This window comes from Astatotilapia calliptera, chromosome 4, assembly GCF_964374335.1.
Source record: "Astatotilapia calliptera chromosome 4, fAstCal68.1, whole genome shotgun sequence".
NCBI lineage: Eukaryota > Metazoa > Chordata > Actinopteri > Cichliformes > Cichlidae > Astatotilapia > Astatotilapia calliptera.
The window spans coordinates 11,651,434-11,668,645 of record NC_137425.1 but is presented as its reverse complement, the minus strand read 5'-3'; the positions used below and the strand labels follow the sequence as shown (position 1 = coordinate 11,668,645).

Sequence of the window (17,212 nt, the reverse complement as noted above, 5' to 3'; positions counted from 1 at the left end):
GATGAATAACTTAAAGTATCAATTTAAAAAAGCTGATGAACTTTTCAGAGGCGAAGCAGTAGTACTTTAATCTTTACAGCAGGTGGCAGGATACCTCCAACGAACAAAAGCTTTAATAACGAAAGGAATCAAATGACCTATACAGCTTTGGATTAACAAATGAAATATCATATTTCATAAAGCCCTTATGCCAGTGGGGCAAAGACTAGACTTATATCACGCGTTCAGATTGTTTTATTGAGTGGTCTGGCAGACAATCAAGCAGCAGTCAATATTATGGAAATTAAATTAGCTGTATAGTGAGGAAGTCGTGTGCCCATTAAGGCGTAAGGCTCAGTGCAATAAAAATGCCATTAAAAAGTCATCACAACAAAGGATATAAGATTACTTTCTACAAGGACACACTACACATCATTATTATGGAATGTATTTATACCCTCGTTTTGTTTGGTTTTGGTTTGTTGTTTTGATTGTGTAAAATTTCTGAACAACAAACTCTTAAAAAAACAACAACAACAACCCACATGTCCTCTGAACTCCAGAAGTTGTATGTGGGACACGTCCTGACACTGGCGAGGCAGTTTAAGGCATGGACATGTACCCGGTCATGAGGTCAAATGGATCGAACTTGTTAGCAAGCTCCAGTCTGATCGTTACATATTGATTTTCTAAGGTTTTTTTTCCTTGCCCCAACAAAATGCGTAAAGTCAAACCCACTACCACATACCGGAAATAACCAACTTAAACGCATCAGCACTACTCGACTTGGGATAGGAGGAGCAGTCACGGGGTTTATTTTGAAGTTCCATTAATGTGCGCTGCTGCATACATGTTTCGCTCGGGACGTTTCAAAGTAGTCTGTAGAGCACGCTCCAGCGGTAGAAGTTTGTTGTGACTCGGTTTAGTCGGATGCTTGTTTTCCTCTGTCTGGTTTTCTCCTGCCTTGCTTCGCCCCCCCTCTCTCTTGCCTTTGGATGACCGACGTAACCTCACCTCGCGGCCGGTTGCTTGACCAGGGTCTCCTGCTGTCAAACTTTAGTTGACATGATTTGGCGCACCGACGACGGATGGACTTAAAGTTTTTGGGATTTTCATCGTTTGCCAGCCACTACAAACGTAAAGGACTTACTGGAACCACATTCGAACAAGTTGTCATTAACTTTTAACCAGCCAGAGACATGCAGAAGTTAAATTCCACCGGTACTCACAGCAGCATGCTCCCCCAGGATGAGGAGCTCCAGCGGCGGTTAGCTGACAGCGGAGGATCCGGGGAAGGGAGGGAGAACGGAGCTGGGAAACAATTCCTCACCCAACCTGAGGTGGAAAGCTCGTTTTGCACCAAGAGGAAGATGCTTGTTTGTTTGGATGTGTTGTGCCTTTGTATTGGTAAGAATTTGTGTTACTATTTCACTTAACAAGTGTACTATTTTAAATCTTTAAATACCTAGATCAGTGTTTTAATGACTCTTGAATTCTGTATTTGCTTTTTCCCTAATGTCATAAACAAAGTTGGTTTCAGACAAGGGGCAAAAAAGCACAAACTATCCAACGCTGGATTGGGATTTGTTAAAGTTAACGAAGCTGCAAAGCATTTTTCCAGAAGTCAAGTGGAAACTGCTCAGACTGGAGCAGAAAACTTCAGCTCGGTCCCCTCTACATGCACGTGGGGGCAGGAGGGAGGGAAGAACCGGGGAAAATGTGGGTGGGGGCTCAGCTGGCAGCAGCTGAGTTGTCCCGGGAATTCATCAGTTCCCATGGTAACTCTCAAATTTCCCGGGAGAAGAACGTGGGAATAAGGATAAAAACGTGCCCCGTGCGTATGATCTGGTGCTGAATTACCTCTATGCAGAGCTCTTTAGCCTCTCTCAGGGTTAGCTTACTGTTTGTAGCCAATAATTCACCACAGTGTGCACAGAAGCCTTGCTTATATAACTAGCAAGCTTCACATCAAGAAACAAAAACTGCCAAGGCCGCAATCAACACAGAAATGAGAGCCAACGGAGATACTAATCACAACCCAAAAAAGTTAACTTATTATGGAGAAAAACAAACTGGCAGTAGATTCATATCAAATAAACAATAAAAGCAGTAATAGTCACTAACTCAGGCTATAACGTGATTGTCCAGATTGCTTTCATTCAGTAAAAGGGAAACAAATTGTCATTCTGTTCTTCCAAGTGCTTTAAGATTGGTCGAATACTCTCTCAGTGTATTCTTAAAATCTACTTATTATGGCCAGCGTGAGATTGAACTTGCAATGCAGCAGAACAAACAGAACCTCAAACACTCAAGTTGAAGAGTTATAATTGTTCAGAATCAAAGTAAAAGGTTGTTATGCATGTTGACATGTGCTTTAGGCCTGATTTTAGTGCCACCTTTTTAAAGATAGTAGAACCGAATCACATGTTTTTTCTTCTAATGATGCAATGAACCATATCTAAGGACTTTAATGCTTCTGTGTTGTTTTCAGGGCCAGTGCTAAGCCACAAAGGGTATAGGGAATATAGAAAAGTTAAAGGAAGAAAAAAAAGAGTTCTACTTCTACCTGAAATTTGTAAAATACCTCAGAAAGGTATTTTTGCTTGTAATTGTTTCATTAACTGTACTTCAGCCCCTTTCTATTAGTAGAAATCCTCCTAAAATTTGTACACAGAGTTTGTTTGTTTGTGTAATAATACATAATTCATAAATTCCATGCCGTCATCTCACATGACTGCGAAAGGGACGGGAGCACCAGTGTTGTGTGAATTAGTGTTTCAGCTGCAACTGAAGGCAGAACCCGTCTAGGCAGACCGACAGGTCTCAGGCTTGGCCGTTAAATCTTAGGAAGTAGCCTGGCAAACTCGATGACAGGTCGAGGTAGTCACTTTTCTATTCTGTACTATGTTATTCTTAACCCCTGCAGGTATACTATTAGCTGTTTAGTTTGTGCACTTTTCTGCAGCTTTGTTCTGGGTTTAGGAAGTGGCTAGCAACTGAGCATCAGTCAGGAAAGTATAGGAAATGGGCTCTCTCAGTTCTTCCCCTAAGACATAAACCAAGCACGCCACTAGCTTTCTCAAAAAACTGTGTGCTCTGACCCTTCTTAGCCCCGGTCTGAACCGATAACAGTTCTGAGCCTGTGTTGCTGGGCATCAAGCTGAACACAGCTGAGCGGATTTATAAAGTTTGTTGGACTAAAACGTTCAAGTCAAAGCTCAGCAATCTTTAAAGTCCCAGTTTGATTTGATTCTTTGATATGTTCCTGGTACACTTTGGCAGCAAACGTGTCTGAGAACATACTGTTACACGTTTTCAAATAATGACTTGCAGTAATAATGCAAAGGCACAAGGTATTAGAGTTTGTGATTAAAGAGATTTATCTTACTGATTTTGAGAAGTAGAGTCTTTTTTTTTTTTCAGTTTTATTAAGCACAGTGAGACCACAACACTAGCTATTATATGTCACAGATAACAATCAAATGTCCTGAAATAAGATGTAATTTACAGTACAAGGCATTATTTCCCCTTATTGTTGCATACAGTGCTGTATGGGCTATTGGATTACTCCATCCTGACTGTATCTGTCTCGCAGAAGCCCGACATTGACTCATCTATGGGCATTTGGCATTGAATGTCATCAATTGTTGGAAATGAATTGGACCCTTCATTTCTCTTGACCCTCATATGTCTGACTAATCAAAATTTCCCTTAAAAGTGCCTTTATCAGATTCCCTCAGACAGTTGACCCACCAGCGTTATTCATCCTTTAAAGGGGCTCATTCACAACTGTAAAAGTGGAATTTGGCCCTGAAGCACCGCCACTCTTTATGCAATCAGCTGAAGAGGGATTCTGCAATGTTCTGAGGTTATCGCTGTCTCTTTAGGGCTTAATTCACATTTGAAGTGGCGACGTGAAACTAGTATGTTGTGGTGTTGAATGAGCTTTAATCTGTCTGTGGAATGTGGTGACATTGAACTCATTAACTGAGGCTTTGGCTGAGTTTACCTGACCTGATTCTTTCTCAACACCAGGCTTGTCTAATATTGTTGTACTTTGCGTATCATAGTGTTGATTATGGGGGTGTTCGGGCATGCACATGATGCCTGACAGAGATGGATTGTTTTGGTTAAGCTCAGTGCCAGTAAGTTCCATGTGATTTGCAAACTGCAATTTGTTTTCAAGTCTTTGCCTGTGTGCTAAAGTGTGTGCATGCATTATTGCTGGGACTGGGACTCAAAGAGAGATGACAATATTTTTCACCCTGTGGCTGCATGTACTATGTAGAGCCCAGCCACGCACATGTCAGGAGGTTTGAGGTTTTTGTCATATCTGACGAGCGTGCAGGGACAAGACTTCTAGACTATGCTGCTATTTCCCTCCTGCGCAGGTGGCCCTGACTCTATCATCGCCATAATAAAGTAACTCTCTTTAAGGGTAACTGAATGAAAACAGCACTTGAGTAGCCTGCTGCACAACAAAAGCTCATACAATATAAGTGAAACATAAAGAATGTTATGAGGCACGACTTTTCTCTAGAGGTTAATTACAGAGCTATGCCATTTTCACACATGCCTGAAATGCAAAAGATCATAGCCGTGGTTAAAATGATACAGTTTACATGGATTGTGTTTTTGTGTACAATAGAAAGAGAAAGCTGGAAACAGTTGATTGCTGTTGTATGTGTGTCAAGACATGAAGCAGCTTGCCAGAACAAGATGACTGGTATCTACTTAAGTGATCTGAATACTGAAAGGCCTGCCTCTTTCTACCCTACATCCGCTTATATCCTCTTCTCTTTTTATTATCTTTTCTTCAGCCGAGCTCTACTTTGGGACCAAAGGTGTCCCACTGATGTAGTGAGGCGTGTGAGTGTGTTTTACGTCTCCATGTGTTTTGGGCGGGTGTCAGATTTTTGTTAGAGGATTTTGGGTTATACTTATTTGGCAGAGAAAGCTGCCAAGTGAGTCAGGCAGCAAAAGGCTGACATGTCAGAGCGTGCAGTTGTGTATAGGCTCCGAAATATTAAGTTGTGTGCGTATGTGTAAAAGTGTGGGTGTGGGTGTTTTGTATGTGTATGAGTCATCGCTGTTAACTACCCTACTACAGCTGCCATGTGCTTGCTGTTTGTTGACAAATTTGCCGGTCTTGTTTTGCTGTGCGTCTTAGGCCCTGACTCTCTGAAGTTAAGGAAAACATTGGCGTCAGTCTGCGGCTGACAGATGGAGCACCATTAAAAATGGCTCAGTCAAATCATTAGCTAGTGGAAGAACTGATTTCGCTTTCTGTCCCCTCTTAGTCTATTAATGCATCTCCTTCCCGTTTGACAGTGCTGCAGAGTTACAGGAATCCATTAAGTGCGCTGTTGCTCAGACAGACCACATGGGCCTATTCACTTCACTTCTCGGTACATCTTCCTTCACCCATTAGCACGCTGGAATCGACTAAGTCCCACGTATCTATAGGCTGAGGGGCAAGTAAGAACTTGAATGAAGGAAAAGCCCCAAGGGTGGAGAGGGGAGTAAGATCCGGAAAGACTGAGGAGGCAGAATCTACAGTAGGGGTCAGGGGTCAAACCCTTGGTTGCTCGAGGGATCCTATACACAGCTGTCTGTTTATGTCTCAATGAGGAAGTAGTACTCAGAACCAGATAGGAAATGTTCAGACAGCAGATAGCTTCAAATGTACTTTTAATGAGACAGCTGTAATCTTCTCCTAGATGACGATTCCATAAGTGCCCAGGGTGGTCCATAGGTATTAGCTATAATGAGCGAATAAAGATGTGTGTATCGCTCTAATCCTCAGCGCTCATTAGCTCCAATGGGCCTGGAGAGGATACCAGAAGACTGTCTACCTGACTCCGAATACAGGCTGTAACTCCGCCTTTTCGTCTGTTAGAACTAACGATTTGTCTTCTGTCTGTCTCCCTATAAGAAAACTTAGACATTCCCTCTTGGCGCCATTGCATAGTTACCCATCATCGGGTACATTTTATCAGTGTGTCTCATCTCACCTGCTGGAGACCATCCTCCCTTAATCATCTCAAGCTCTGACTGTCCTAACAGCACATTCCCCTGCAAATCCGAACACTCTGACAAAACAGCCCTGCAGGTTTGAACTTTTTCCATCCATAGAGTGCCACCGCAATCATGCTGTACCATGCTAAATACCTCTCCAGCAGTCTAACCCAAAATCCTGTGTCATTTTCACATTGCAGACTGGCAGCTCTCATCTCACAATGCACGCCCTTACCTTCATGCCACAAAAACCACTGGGGAACTCTTTAAAGTTTCCAAGATATGCACCACAGTGGCGGGTTCTTTATGTTCTTACTGAATCAGACAGACAGACAGACTGCTTCAAACTTCCCCGCTCCGGCCCTGAACTCCAGAGTCAGGCTCCAGGAAGCAAGGCACTGAAGTGTGGCAAGAACAGAAGCAACTGTGGGAAGCATGTCTCTACTGGCTAGTGGCAACAGTAACAGTGGAAAGGGCAGGCAAGAAATCTCCTGGTGCACTGTTAGGAGTTGAAAAAGCTAAGTTTTTAAGCGTCATTGTGTTTTATTTTTCATGGTCATGGAGACGTAGGGTTTGCATTTGCTCTGTGTTGAGTTATTAATGTAGTGCATTAAACCTCCATAAATATTAACATTTTTGGCCAGCGAGGTACTTTGAGCGGTCGACTGTTTCTTTCTGGGGCCCCTGTTTTTGCCTACATTAATGAGTTGGGTATGGGCTGATAAATGAAGCAGTGGGTGTACTTAAACAGTGTGTGTGTGTGGAGTCCAGCTGCAGCAGATGTTGATGATAGCAGATGGTTAACAAAACTCTGTTGCGGCTTCTCAGCCCGCCTTTGTTCTTCACTTAAAAATCCCTCGTCGACGCCATCAGGGCAGACAAAACAGACCCATCTCCCAAAACAATCCAGCCAATTATGGGAAAGTAAAAGAGTGTGTGTGGGTGTGTGTGTGTCAGTAAGGAGGCTAACACTTACTCTTCCCCCATTCCTCCCTTACCTGGATTGGGCCACCAAGGAAGAACAGGATGTACCTGTCATACACACACTGCACTTTAATTGAGTTTTTTGCCATCCGCGGTTGCCAATAATAATCACAGCCTTGGTGCGAATGAATTCACCTGCTGACTTACCTGCCCTACAGTACAACTGCCTGTGTGTGTTTGTTCTTTTGTGTGATAGAGAATTATGCAGTGAGGCGCACAGACTCTCTCTGGACTAACTTTTAAAACAGTCTTTTGTTTCAGGTACAAATTCTCAACTCTGCCTGTAATGATCTCAAACTGAGAAGGGATTAGATGAAATAACAGATCTTATGAAGACGGCTTCAGTCATTATTGCACAAATAATTGCAAAAACCCACCCAGTCCATCTGCAGACTGCCATTTATGAGCGTACTAGGAATGCCGTCACGCTGCTTCCTTGTAATGTTGTTACTGGGGATTATGAACCTCGCAGAGATTCAAATTCCAACACTGCGCGATACAGTTCACTGGCTTATTATTTTTGAAAGGTTGACTTGAAGGTAAATAAGCACCTTAAAATTTAGTTGTGATCTCCTGGCACATGCAAGCTGGTGAAGAGCTCAGTGTGGGTGGACCACCCGTGAAGGGTGCTGCACAGGCCACGCTCATCCCGGTCCCAGGTCCTGCAGGCCACATGGCTCTGTGTTGACAGGTCACTAACAGTCTGTCCTCTAGCTTTATCAAAGGGCAAAAGTAGAAAGAGGCCTGTGCAGTCAAATATTATTGAGTGTGATGGAAACAGATGACCATTACTGTGGCTTGGAGATAGCTTTAGGATATGTCATGCTAATCCATGAGTATACACAGGCTGTTTTTTAGTGATAGAAGCAGCAGCATCCATACGAGTGAATTTAGCTCTGTGATAGTGATTGTGGTGTCTGCATTAATGGCTGTGTTTTGGATCGTTAGGGGGTTTTTCTGTGGTTCATGGCTCTGGCATGGTTGGTTAATTTTTTCCAGGTGTTTTTTTTTTTTTTTGCGGTGTGTTTTGGTTGTCTTGTTAATCTATGCGGCTGTGGATTTGGTTTGTCTGCATCTCAGTGAGGTTTTTTTTTTTTTTTTTTATGTGTATGTGTGTCGGGGGGTATTCTGCCTGTTGAGGCGGGGTCGTGTTTACAGAGCGGGTCCCATCAGAGCCCAGATCTCTGACCCTCACATTCCAGAACCACCACTAATCGCCTCCGTCTGCTGTTCTTTAAAGAGGAACCTTTGCTGCATGTCTCTTGGCTCCATCTTTCCAGTTTTTCTCACCCCAGTTTTACTGCCCCCCCCCCCCCCCCCCCCCCACACACACACACACACACACACACACACACACACACACACACATCCACACACCCATTTGTCAATTCTCCGCCCTTGTGGCCATGCATCGCAGCCTAGCTTTCAGTCCAACAATGAATTGATCAGTAGATGTTGAGCAACATGACTTGAAAGTATGTCGATGAATTCCTACCATCTGCCCTCTTTTCTTTGCACTCCTCCTTAAACCACTTTTTTCATTTGCTGTTTTTTTATTTCTTTATTTTGTTGCTTTTGGTTGTTGTTGTTCCCCTCTCACAGTGAGCTCATTCTGGGCTGTGGTCATAGATGTGTAAATTAGAACCAGAACAGTTTCTCAGAGAGAGGCACATATCCCCTCTTTTCCTCCCTTCCTCTTTCCCCTTCTTCTTTCTATCCTTTTGACTATTTGAAAGCATTCCTGCTTTGAATGTTAGGCCCAGTGAGCAGCACATTTTGGCTCTTGGAGCCAGCCCACTCCTCTGCCTCCTTTTGTGTGCTCTTGCAGGCCTTCCTGGTCTGGCTCTCTTTTGAGCATGTCTTGGCCAGGTGCAGAGGTTGGCTCACAGCTGCCTGACAGATGAAGTGAGAGTCTGTGGAGTGTTTTTCAGTCATGTTGTGAAAACATTTTGAATGTAGTTGTAAAGCATAGAGGTTGACTGTGACATAGGAGCTTGTAATTTCTTTAGGATTGTTCACAAACTAAATAACTAATGTGGTTTCAAGTATGTTTGCTCAGTTTTTCTCTTGTGATATTATCAAGGAGCTTTTTAAACCACTAAACCACTTTTGTCATGTTTAGTGATTATTGCATGCAAAAATGGGGAAGCATTACAAGCCGTCTCTGACTGACGTGACACTTCCTTCGCCTTTAAAAAGTCTTACAGTATAAGTGTTTGGACTTTAATGGAGCTTCTCACCATTATCTCTGTGTCAATACAACAAAATACTGATTTCTGGAATCAGATGAGGGGCTTTTAATGGATTATATGGAAACCAGAAAGGGTCAAAAGAAGCCCCTGTTCAACACAAAATAGTACTTGTTGTTGTTTTAAGTATTTGTTTCATTATTAAATGCTAAAATGTATCATCAGTGTTTGATTACCCCCAAACACAGCATGTCTCTCTCAGTTTAAAAGTCCTTATAAAATGTCATCAGCGTTTTATTTTAGTGGATTGTTGTTGTTGTTGTTATGTTGGGGCTTTTGCATAACACTTATTTGAAAGGAGCTGACTGTACTGGAGAAAAAAATCTGGGTGTGGAATCAAATACCTCACGTCTCCACTTGGGTATGACATGCATAGGGGTATTATGATCAAGTGATTCAAAAAGATGCATTTCATGCAGGTAACACAAAGGCAAACATGAACTCTCATTGAGGTTATTTATTTATCTACCAATTAGCACAAAAGCAAACACAGGTACTCCATTGATCTTAGCTAATGTAAACTCTCACTAGGATAACCACAAGATAGATAGATAGATAGAAAGAAGAAGTTCTAATAGATTATTTTACTAGCAAAACATGTTATATGAGGCACATCAGTGAGCTGAATTTCCATATGAAGAATCTGTACATGTGTTATCTGGATGGGATGAGTGAGAGATTGGGGTCAGATGTGAGGCGTTTGCTCTGTGTGCTGGCGTCACAGGCTCTGCTATCTGTCTACAGGATGTTTCCCTCTCTCCTTCCCTGCCGTAACATCTCATGAAATACATGGACGCGAGCTTGTTTTTAGTCTTTGTTTTGTCTTTCTGGGAGGGCAGCTTGACTTTGACTGCAGAGTTTTTTTTTAACACACACACATTTGACCTATGTCTTACTGTATCCCAGCCTTAATCACATCTCCCGTGCCTATCAGTAAGTTCAGTAAGGTTGAATGAACAGCATGGGAGTTTAGTTGACTCTGTGTTTGGTTAAAGCTGATACGGAGCCAGTTTTGGCAGATCTCAAAGTGGACAAACTGTAGCTACCTGCTGTTCATCAAATACTCATTTCCCACTCTTTTCTTTCAAAATTTGGTGATTTATCATGATTAAAGGAATGTTTTCAGACCCTTGTTTATGTGTTTGAGTGAGAATCCTTCTGGCCTGGTTTTAAATGTGTATCCTGTGTTCTTTTCAGTCACGTAGTCTGAGAGATTCTCTGGCAGGAGCAGTGTTTTGGCCTGGGAGCGTTCCAACCAACAAGCAGGCCTGGGATGATAGGGAAAGGCACAGAGGTTAATGATTAGTCCCATGTCCTCGCTGCATTCCATGGGGTGACAAGGGGACATGGGATAAGGGACAGAGAAATGGAGCATGCTGGGACTTTAGAGGGATATTGGCTATTAGTGTTAAGTACAATGCAGAACAAAAGCCGTGCAGCTCAGCCCTCGTTTGTGGAGCTACAATCACCACCTTCCAATTCGTCATTAAAAACTGGTTAAAACGCTAATTTTCCCCAGTGAACTTTGATCATGAGACTGCGTGGTGATGTTTACCTAAGCAAACCAGACCTTGGCCACTTTCACCTGATAGCGTAAATTCTTATAATTAGTGACCAGGCAGTAAACATAATGTGAGACAGCTGTTAATATAAGTTAAGATGGATTAAACTGTGAGTCACTGCTTTTGGCTTGAAGAAAACATACTTGTTTAACAATACACAGTGACTTTATTGTGTTCTTTGAGCACACTGATGTTTTTGTGTAACATGCTCTCAATAACTTCTTCCTCCTTCCTCATCTGAATTCTCCACTGTCATGCTGCCTCCATTTTTTCACATCTTTTCATGTCTGTCAGCCTTCTCCTTCTCCCTGCTCCCATGTTGAAAGCAGCTATGTGTGGAATTCCCTGATCCCCAGGAATCTGGAACTCATATCACCAAATGACTGACGCTTTAATGCTACCCCCCTTTATTATGTTAGGCCATTTTCATATGAGTAGACAGTACCGTTGTCCATGTATCGCGCTGTCTCTTTTATTTGTCATCGTTGTTACACAGACCACATCATAGATATTCATCAAGCCATCTTTTGTTTTGTTTTTTTGTCTGCCTCCACTCCCTTTTCCCCCCCCGACCCCCACAGCCTCCATCCCATTTTTTGCATGCGAGATGAAGTTTGTGACTCCCTACAAACGAGGCTTTTTCTGCGGAGACCCCAGCATCACTTATCCCAACATAACGACCGAGGCCATCCCCGACAGCCTGCTCATCGCTGGTGGCATCGCCATCACTGGTGTAGCGGTAAGACAGTAATTGATGTTATGTGTAAGGACAGTGAGTTAAAGCTATCATCATCTTCTTATAGTGTAAATGTGCTTGTGTTTGCTTAAAAGTAAAACAAACATACTTTCACAGTATTTGTTCAGCCGGGCAGTATGGCAAGTTAAAAGTTGTCTCCTGTCTTTGTTTCTTTCAGATCGCTGTAGGTGAATGCTATCGTGTGCGTTTCCGAGGTGTGCACTCACGAGCTTTTGTTAGAAACTGCTATGTGTCATGCCTGTACAAGGAACTGGGAAGCTTCCTGTTTGGCTGTTGTATTGGTCAGTCTCTCACCAACATGGCCAAGCTAAGCGTAGGTCGCCTGAGACCCAACTTCCTGGATGTGTGCAACATCACATATGCATCCATTAACTGCAAGGAAGGCATCTATGTCCCTGCAGAGTCCATAGTCTGCAGTGCGGAGAAGAAGTTGGAGGAGGAGGCAAGGTGTGTGGTTTATGTGCAATTATCTGCTTTCTCAGGGTGCTGTATACAGAAACCCAAGTTAATGTGTAACATTTGGCTGCGTTTATGGATCTTCTCTTTCAGGAAGTCCTTCTTTTCCGGCCATGCTTCCTTCGCGATGTACACAATGCTTTATCTGGCAGTAAGTCACCTTTGCTTCACAAACAAACAAACACACCCAGTCTATCGGCGAACAAATCTGGAAAGTTGACCTCTACATACACCTGAGCTCATATTGTGTAATTACTGTATTCACCCCAGTGTTTATAGTATCAGAGGAAGATTACAGTTCTTGCTTTGTTTTCAGTTTTTAAAGACAACACCAGCCCCTAGAGGCCGAGAACAATGCTAATTGAACATGTGGAAAGACACACCAAGCCATGTGCTGTTAAATACATTCACGGTTCCCGATCTTTGAGAGAACCAATTCTCTACAGGCAGCCAGCTTCCAACCAAAAGGGCTGGTGAGACAGAAAGATAGGGAGGAGGAGGATTTGGAGTGGGGTAGAGAATGAGGGAGAATGTTTTCCACAGGGAACATGAATAGATGAAGAGACTCCACAGACAGAGGAGGCCTTGTTGTGGGTCTCATTTAGTCGAGGGGGGAGAGCTGAATATGCCTGCTGAGAGATCGACAGGCTTCTTTCAGCAATAGACACCCTCTCAACCCTCCAAGCCTCCCTCCCCATCTCTTCATTTTTTTCTCACAGCACACTGCCCTGTAGTCATGGGCGCATTGTGAGAGAGAAGTGACAGTTAGAGGGAGACAAAAGCACATTATTGTCTATGAAACGTTCACATACTTCACATAACCATCATCGCTAGCTGCTAATTAATGGTTTTCAGGTGACATAAATATTTGTATTCATCTGAGATGAATGAAAATAATTTGTTGCTTTTCAAAACTCAAAGTGAGGAGAAAACCTTCTCTATTTGTACAGTGCTGTGTCTTATTTCTGTATATTTCAGTTATAAAGAGCCAGACTTGCAGGTTGTTATTTTTGTTTTGTCTTAAGCAGTAGTTTTCCAGACTCTCTGAAAGTCTTCTTTCATTTTCACTTCAGTCCATCTGTCTGGGACTAGAGGAAAGATTTTTTTGTTGTTGTTCGTCAGACCACTTACTGTAACACTGACCTATGAATTGTTCAAGCATAACACCTATCTTAGTCACAGTCTAGCAAATAACCAATTATAAATTATATTTTTAGGTACTTTGCTACTAACGGCCTGTGACAAAACACATAATTTCTTCCCATTTCTTTAACCGAATCTATGGAAAATATGTTCGAAAGGGATAAAATAACGGTTGCACCAACAAGGTGATTCTCAAAGAGCATTTAGCTCAAAAACTTTACATATCTGTGCATGGTGTACACTGTTTCCTTAAAATATTTGAGGAAACTAGATAAATGGAAGACAAAATACGAAGTTTCAAGCCTAAAAAAACTAAAAGAAATCTACAGCAGATGAGCAGTATTTGAAAGTCATGTCCTAAGAATAGGGGGGGGGGAAATCCAGCAAAGACCTGACACAGTACCTCAGAGACACAGCTGGCCCTGTCCACCTACTGTTTGCTGAAACCTTGTTAGAGATAGTCTCAGTGGAAGGTTTGCTTTCAAGAAGGAAACCGGGAAGAGAATGCTCCAGTATGCTAAATTAGACAAAAACGTCACGTCTTCAAGTCATTGTGAGTACATACAGAGAAGGTCAGGAGAGAAGTTCAACAGTGAGTGTCTACAGCTATCTGTAAAACATGGTGGAGGCTCTGTCATGGTTTGAGGCTGTATTTCAGCCAGTGGCGTTGGGGATCTTGTCAGCATTGATGGAAATATGAATGAAGAAAGTACGTCAGATTTTGACTCACCGCTGGATACTGTTTCTGAAGCATCTGATTGGCAGTCGTTTCATTTTTCAGCGTGACAATGCAGTGCAGTAAAACCATACCTGGATATAAAAATTCACAATGGAACACTGTCAGTCATAGACTGACCTCACAAGAGCAAATCAAAAAAATAATAATAAGAGAACAGAACAAAAGGCAGCCAGCAGCTACAGAAGAGCTTTGAATATCCTTGAAGATGCCTGGAGAACTATTCTTGAAGACTACTTAAAGAAATTACAGGGAAGCTTGCCCAAGAGAGTTCAGGCTATGTTCAAAAATAATAAAGAAAATATCAATTTATCTTTCAACAAATCACTACATCTATTTCTTCTTTACCTAGCAAAAGATAAAGAAATGAGGGGTGGCTCATAATTACTGCACAGTTTTTTTTACAAGTCCACAGCAAAATGTTCCTTTTTGAACCAAAAGAGAAAGAAAGGGATGAATATTGTGGGACTGACTGAGAGGAATGAAAGGGTAGCGAACTGAAAGGAAGAAGTGGCGTGACTAAAACAAAAACCTAGTGTTTTTTTTCTCCACACAAGCACGCACACACAGAAGTTGCTGCTTACAAATTATTTGACAGAGCTTAGACAACCTAGTGAGAATGTGTCAGACTTGCAGCTACACGCCACCATGACCTTGCCAGCTACTTGTGTGTACAGCAGGAATAGTGACACCTGTTCTCAGTTAAGATAGGAAAAGGAGAGACAGCGAGGATCGGCTTGCCAGCAGTAATGTAGACCACATGCTCCCCAGCGGCTGTTTGACTCAGACATACCTCCAGCCACCTCATAAAGCGAGCCCTGCATCTGCATTCAGCTCGACCTGTGACCCCATTTTCACGCACACAAACAGGACCTCTGTACTGTAGCGCTGATGCACGGGATGAGGATGAACAAAAGCAGGAAGTTGGGTTTAAAAAGTGCTAATGAAACCATGCCAAACTTCTCTTCCCCCCTCTGGGCAGCAGATTAAATGGATGTTCATGTTCCACTTAGTTTATAGAACTTCAGTCATTAGACATAACCATAAATTTATGTTTGTGGGGGCATACATTAGCACATAAGTGCCCATAGCCATATATTCACTTAGTAGTGAAAATAATAATGGTATTTATCTTCTTTTTTTGCAGTTCTACCTGCAGGCACGGCTGTCGTGGCGAGGAGCTCGGCTATTGCGCCCACTTATACAGTTCTTCTTAGTAATGATCGCTGTCTACACCGGATTGAGCCGCATCTCAGACTACCGTCACCATCCCACTGACGTCCTTACAGGCTTTATTCAAGGAGGGCTCACCGCATACTGGGTGGTATGTTAAAATTCACTGTTGTCTAAATAGCCTGAATACCAGTTATCCTTTTCCTCGCAGGGTTTGTTTCTCGCTGCTTTCTGCTGACTGTGTTAGCTCAAACACTATGCTTTCTCCCTCAATTTCCACTCTCTGTTTATAAACAGTGAGTGATTGACAGCATGTGTGGTCTGCGTGTCTTTCCTGACAATTGTTTTTTTTTGTCTGTGCCTGCAGGCCTTCTATATCTCCACCATGTTTAAGCCCTGCGCCCGCCCAGACGGGTCTCCCACTAGCATGTCCCTGGAGAGTCCACTGTCCAGCCAGCAAACTGTCTGTTAGCAGGTGCATGCAGTCATTTCAGGAATCGGAGGATCAGAGAAGTGAACTGCAGAAATACAGGGAGAGCAGTAGATAGCACAGGTGAGGAGCACAAAGAACTGAGGAACTAGTTTAGAAGAAAGGATATCATTCTAAGAAAATATTGAGAGTACAATCTAACCTGCTTATACTTTTGGTATATTGATATACACGCAAACATACAGTCATCTAACACATATAGACATAAGATAAATGCAACAAGACTACAAGTCAAACCCGTCCAGTGGAACAAACTTTGTGGTAATATTAGAAATATTTTTTTATATATGAAAAAAGATTAAAAGTGTTTATTTTTCAAGATAAGTTGTAGAAGCTGCTAAAGTTGAAAGCTAGTTTGTTTTCTTCTGGTATGGAGGGCTTTGGCAAGTGCGTTTGCTTAGCTTTCAAAGCCGAGCCAGTCACCCTTTGGTCACGGGTTAGAGATGAGAAAATACCAGCCTCGGTTTTTGGTTTTTGATTCCTTGCTCAGCTTGGAAAACATGAGCCAGCAGCTGTTAACTGAGACCATCGGACCTCAGATGTAAAGACAGCTCTGTGCAAAGTGACGGAACAAGCACAGGCTTCCTAACGATCTTTGCCTTCAGTCGCACGACGTGCCACTAACCTAAAAAGTCGACCCTACACCACTGTGACTACATGATAAAACACATGTAAGCAAAGGACAACAATGTTTGAGCTGTGATAGAATGCCATCTTTCTCTTTTGAGTAACCAAGTCAGTGACTGGGAGCAATCTGACCAGGTAATTTCTCTTCCCATTCACTGCCACTTTCCTGCTACTAACCACTTTGACTGTGTCTCAGAGGTGGAGGTTTTGACTGAATTTTGTAACCTCTGACCTTTTGTCCCTGGACTCCAAACTCTTGAGCTGCACCTTGATTTATGCCACTCAGACAGGAGCCGTGCAGCCGCGATCCCAGCGGTCCTCCTGTGCGTCTTTATTAATAGCACTTGAACATAGTGGAACCCTCTAATTATAATCAATATTATATATTTTATCACAAGTTTGAATAATCAGTGTTTATTTTTGTTAATGTCTGACTCATACACTATATTCTTTTCATGAAAAGATAATTATTCAAACTGAATGTAAATAGCAATTTCATTTTATAAACCGCAGAACCACAGAATTTCAAGTATTAGTTCAAGTTTTGGACCGTTTTTACATGTTTATGTAAGTGTTTGTATTTACGTTTTTGTCGATCGGGTACAGAGAGTTGCTCTTGTACCTGTTGTAACTACTAGACTGAGCCACAGATGTTATCAGAAAGCTATATATATTTTTGTGTTCCCAGATATTTTTGTTTGTTTGATTTGTCTGTGAATGCCACAGCGGCAGAAATAACCACTGTACTCAAAAGAAAACCAAACCATTAAACCATCGAATGTTGAATGTTTCAAAGTTCTTCTGTCTTTTTTTCATGTTTAGCTTCAGCAGACTGAAAAGTGCCTAGCACACCTACACATACTGAACGTCAATGTATCAGTGTTTTTAAAAAAAAAGCCATTTAGCCTTTTCCTCATATGGGCATTCATTATTTACGCGGGGGATACCAAACATGGTGTGGAGGTGAGGAAATCTTGAGCTAAAATAAAACAAACATTTAACAGAAAAAGTGATTTAACCATGTGGGGTTTTGAAGCT

At 42.3% G+C, this 17,212-nt stretch overlaps 1 protein-coding gene across 1 annotated transcript; it reads left to right on the top strand.

Moving 5' to 3' along the window:
- The first annotated feature begins 826 nt into the window (after window positions 1–826).
- Window positions 827–16,969, top strand: ppap2d (phosphatidic acid phosphatase type 2D). The gene is made up of 6 exons (XM_026164693.2): window positions 827–1,386; window positions 11,374–11,531; window positions 11,707–11,996; window positions 12,099–12,156; window positions 15,032–15,208; window positions 15,425–16,969. The coding sequence occupies exons 1-6, from the start codon at window positions 1,179–1,181 to the stop codon at window positions 15,527–15,529; spliced, it is 996 nt and encodes a 331-aa protein (XP_026020478.1). The 5' UTR covers window positions 827–1,178; the 3' UTR covers window positions 15,530–16,969.
- Window positions 16,970–17,212: the final 243 nt, after the last annotated feature.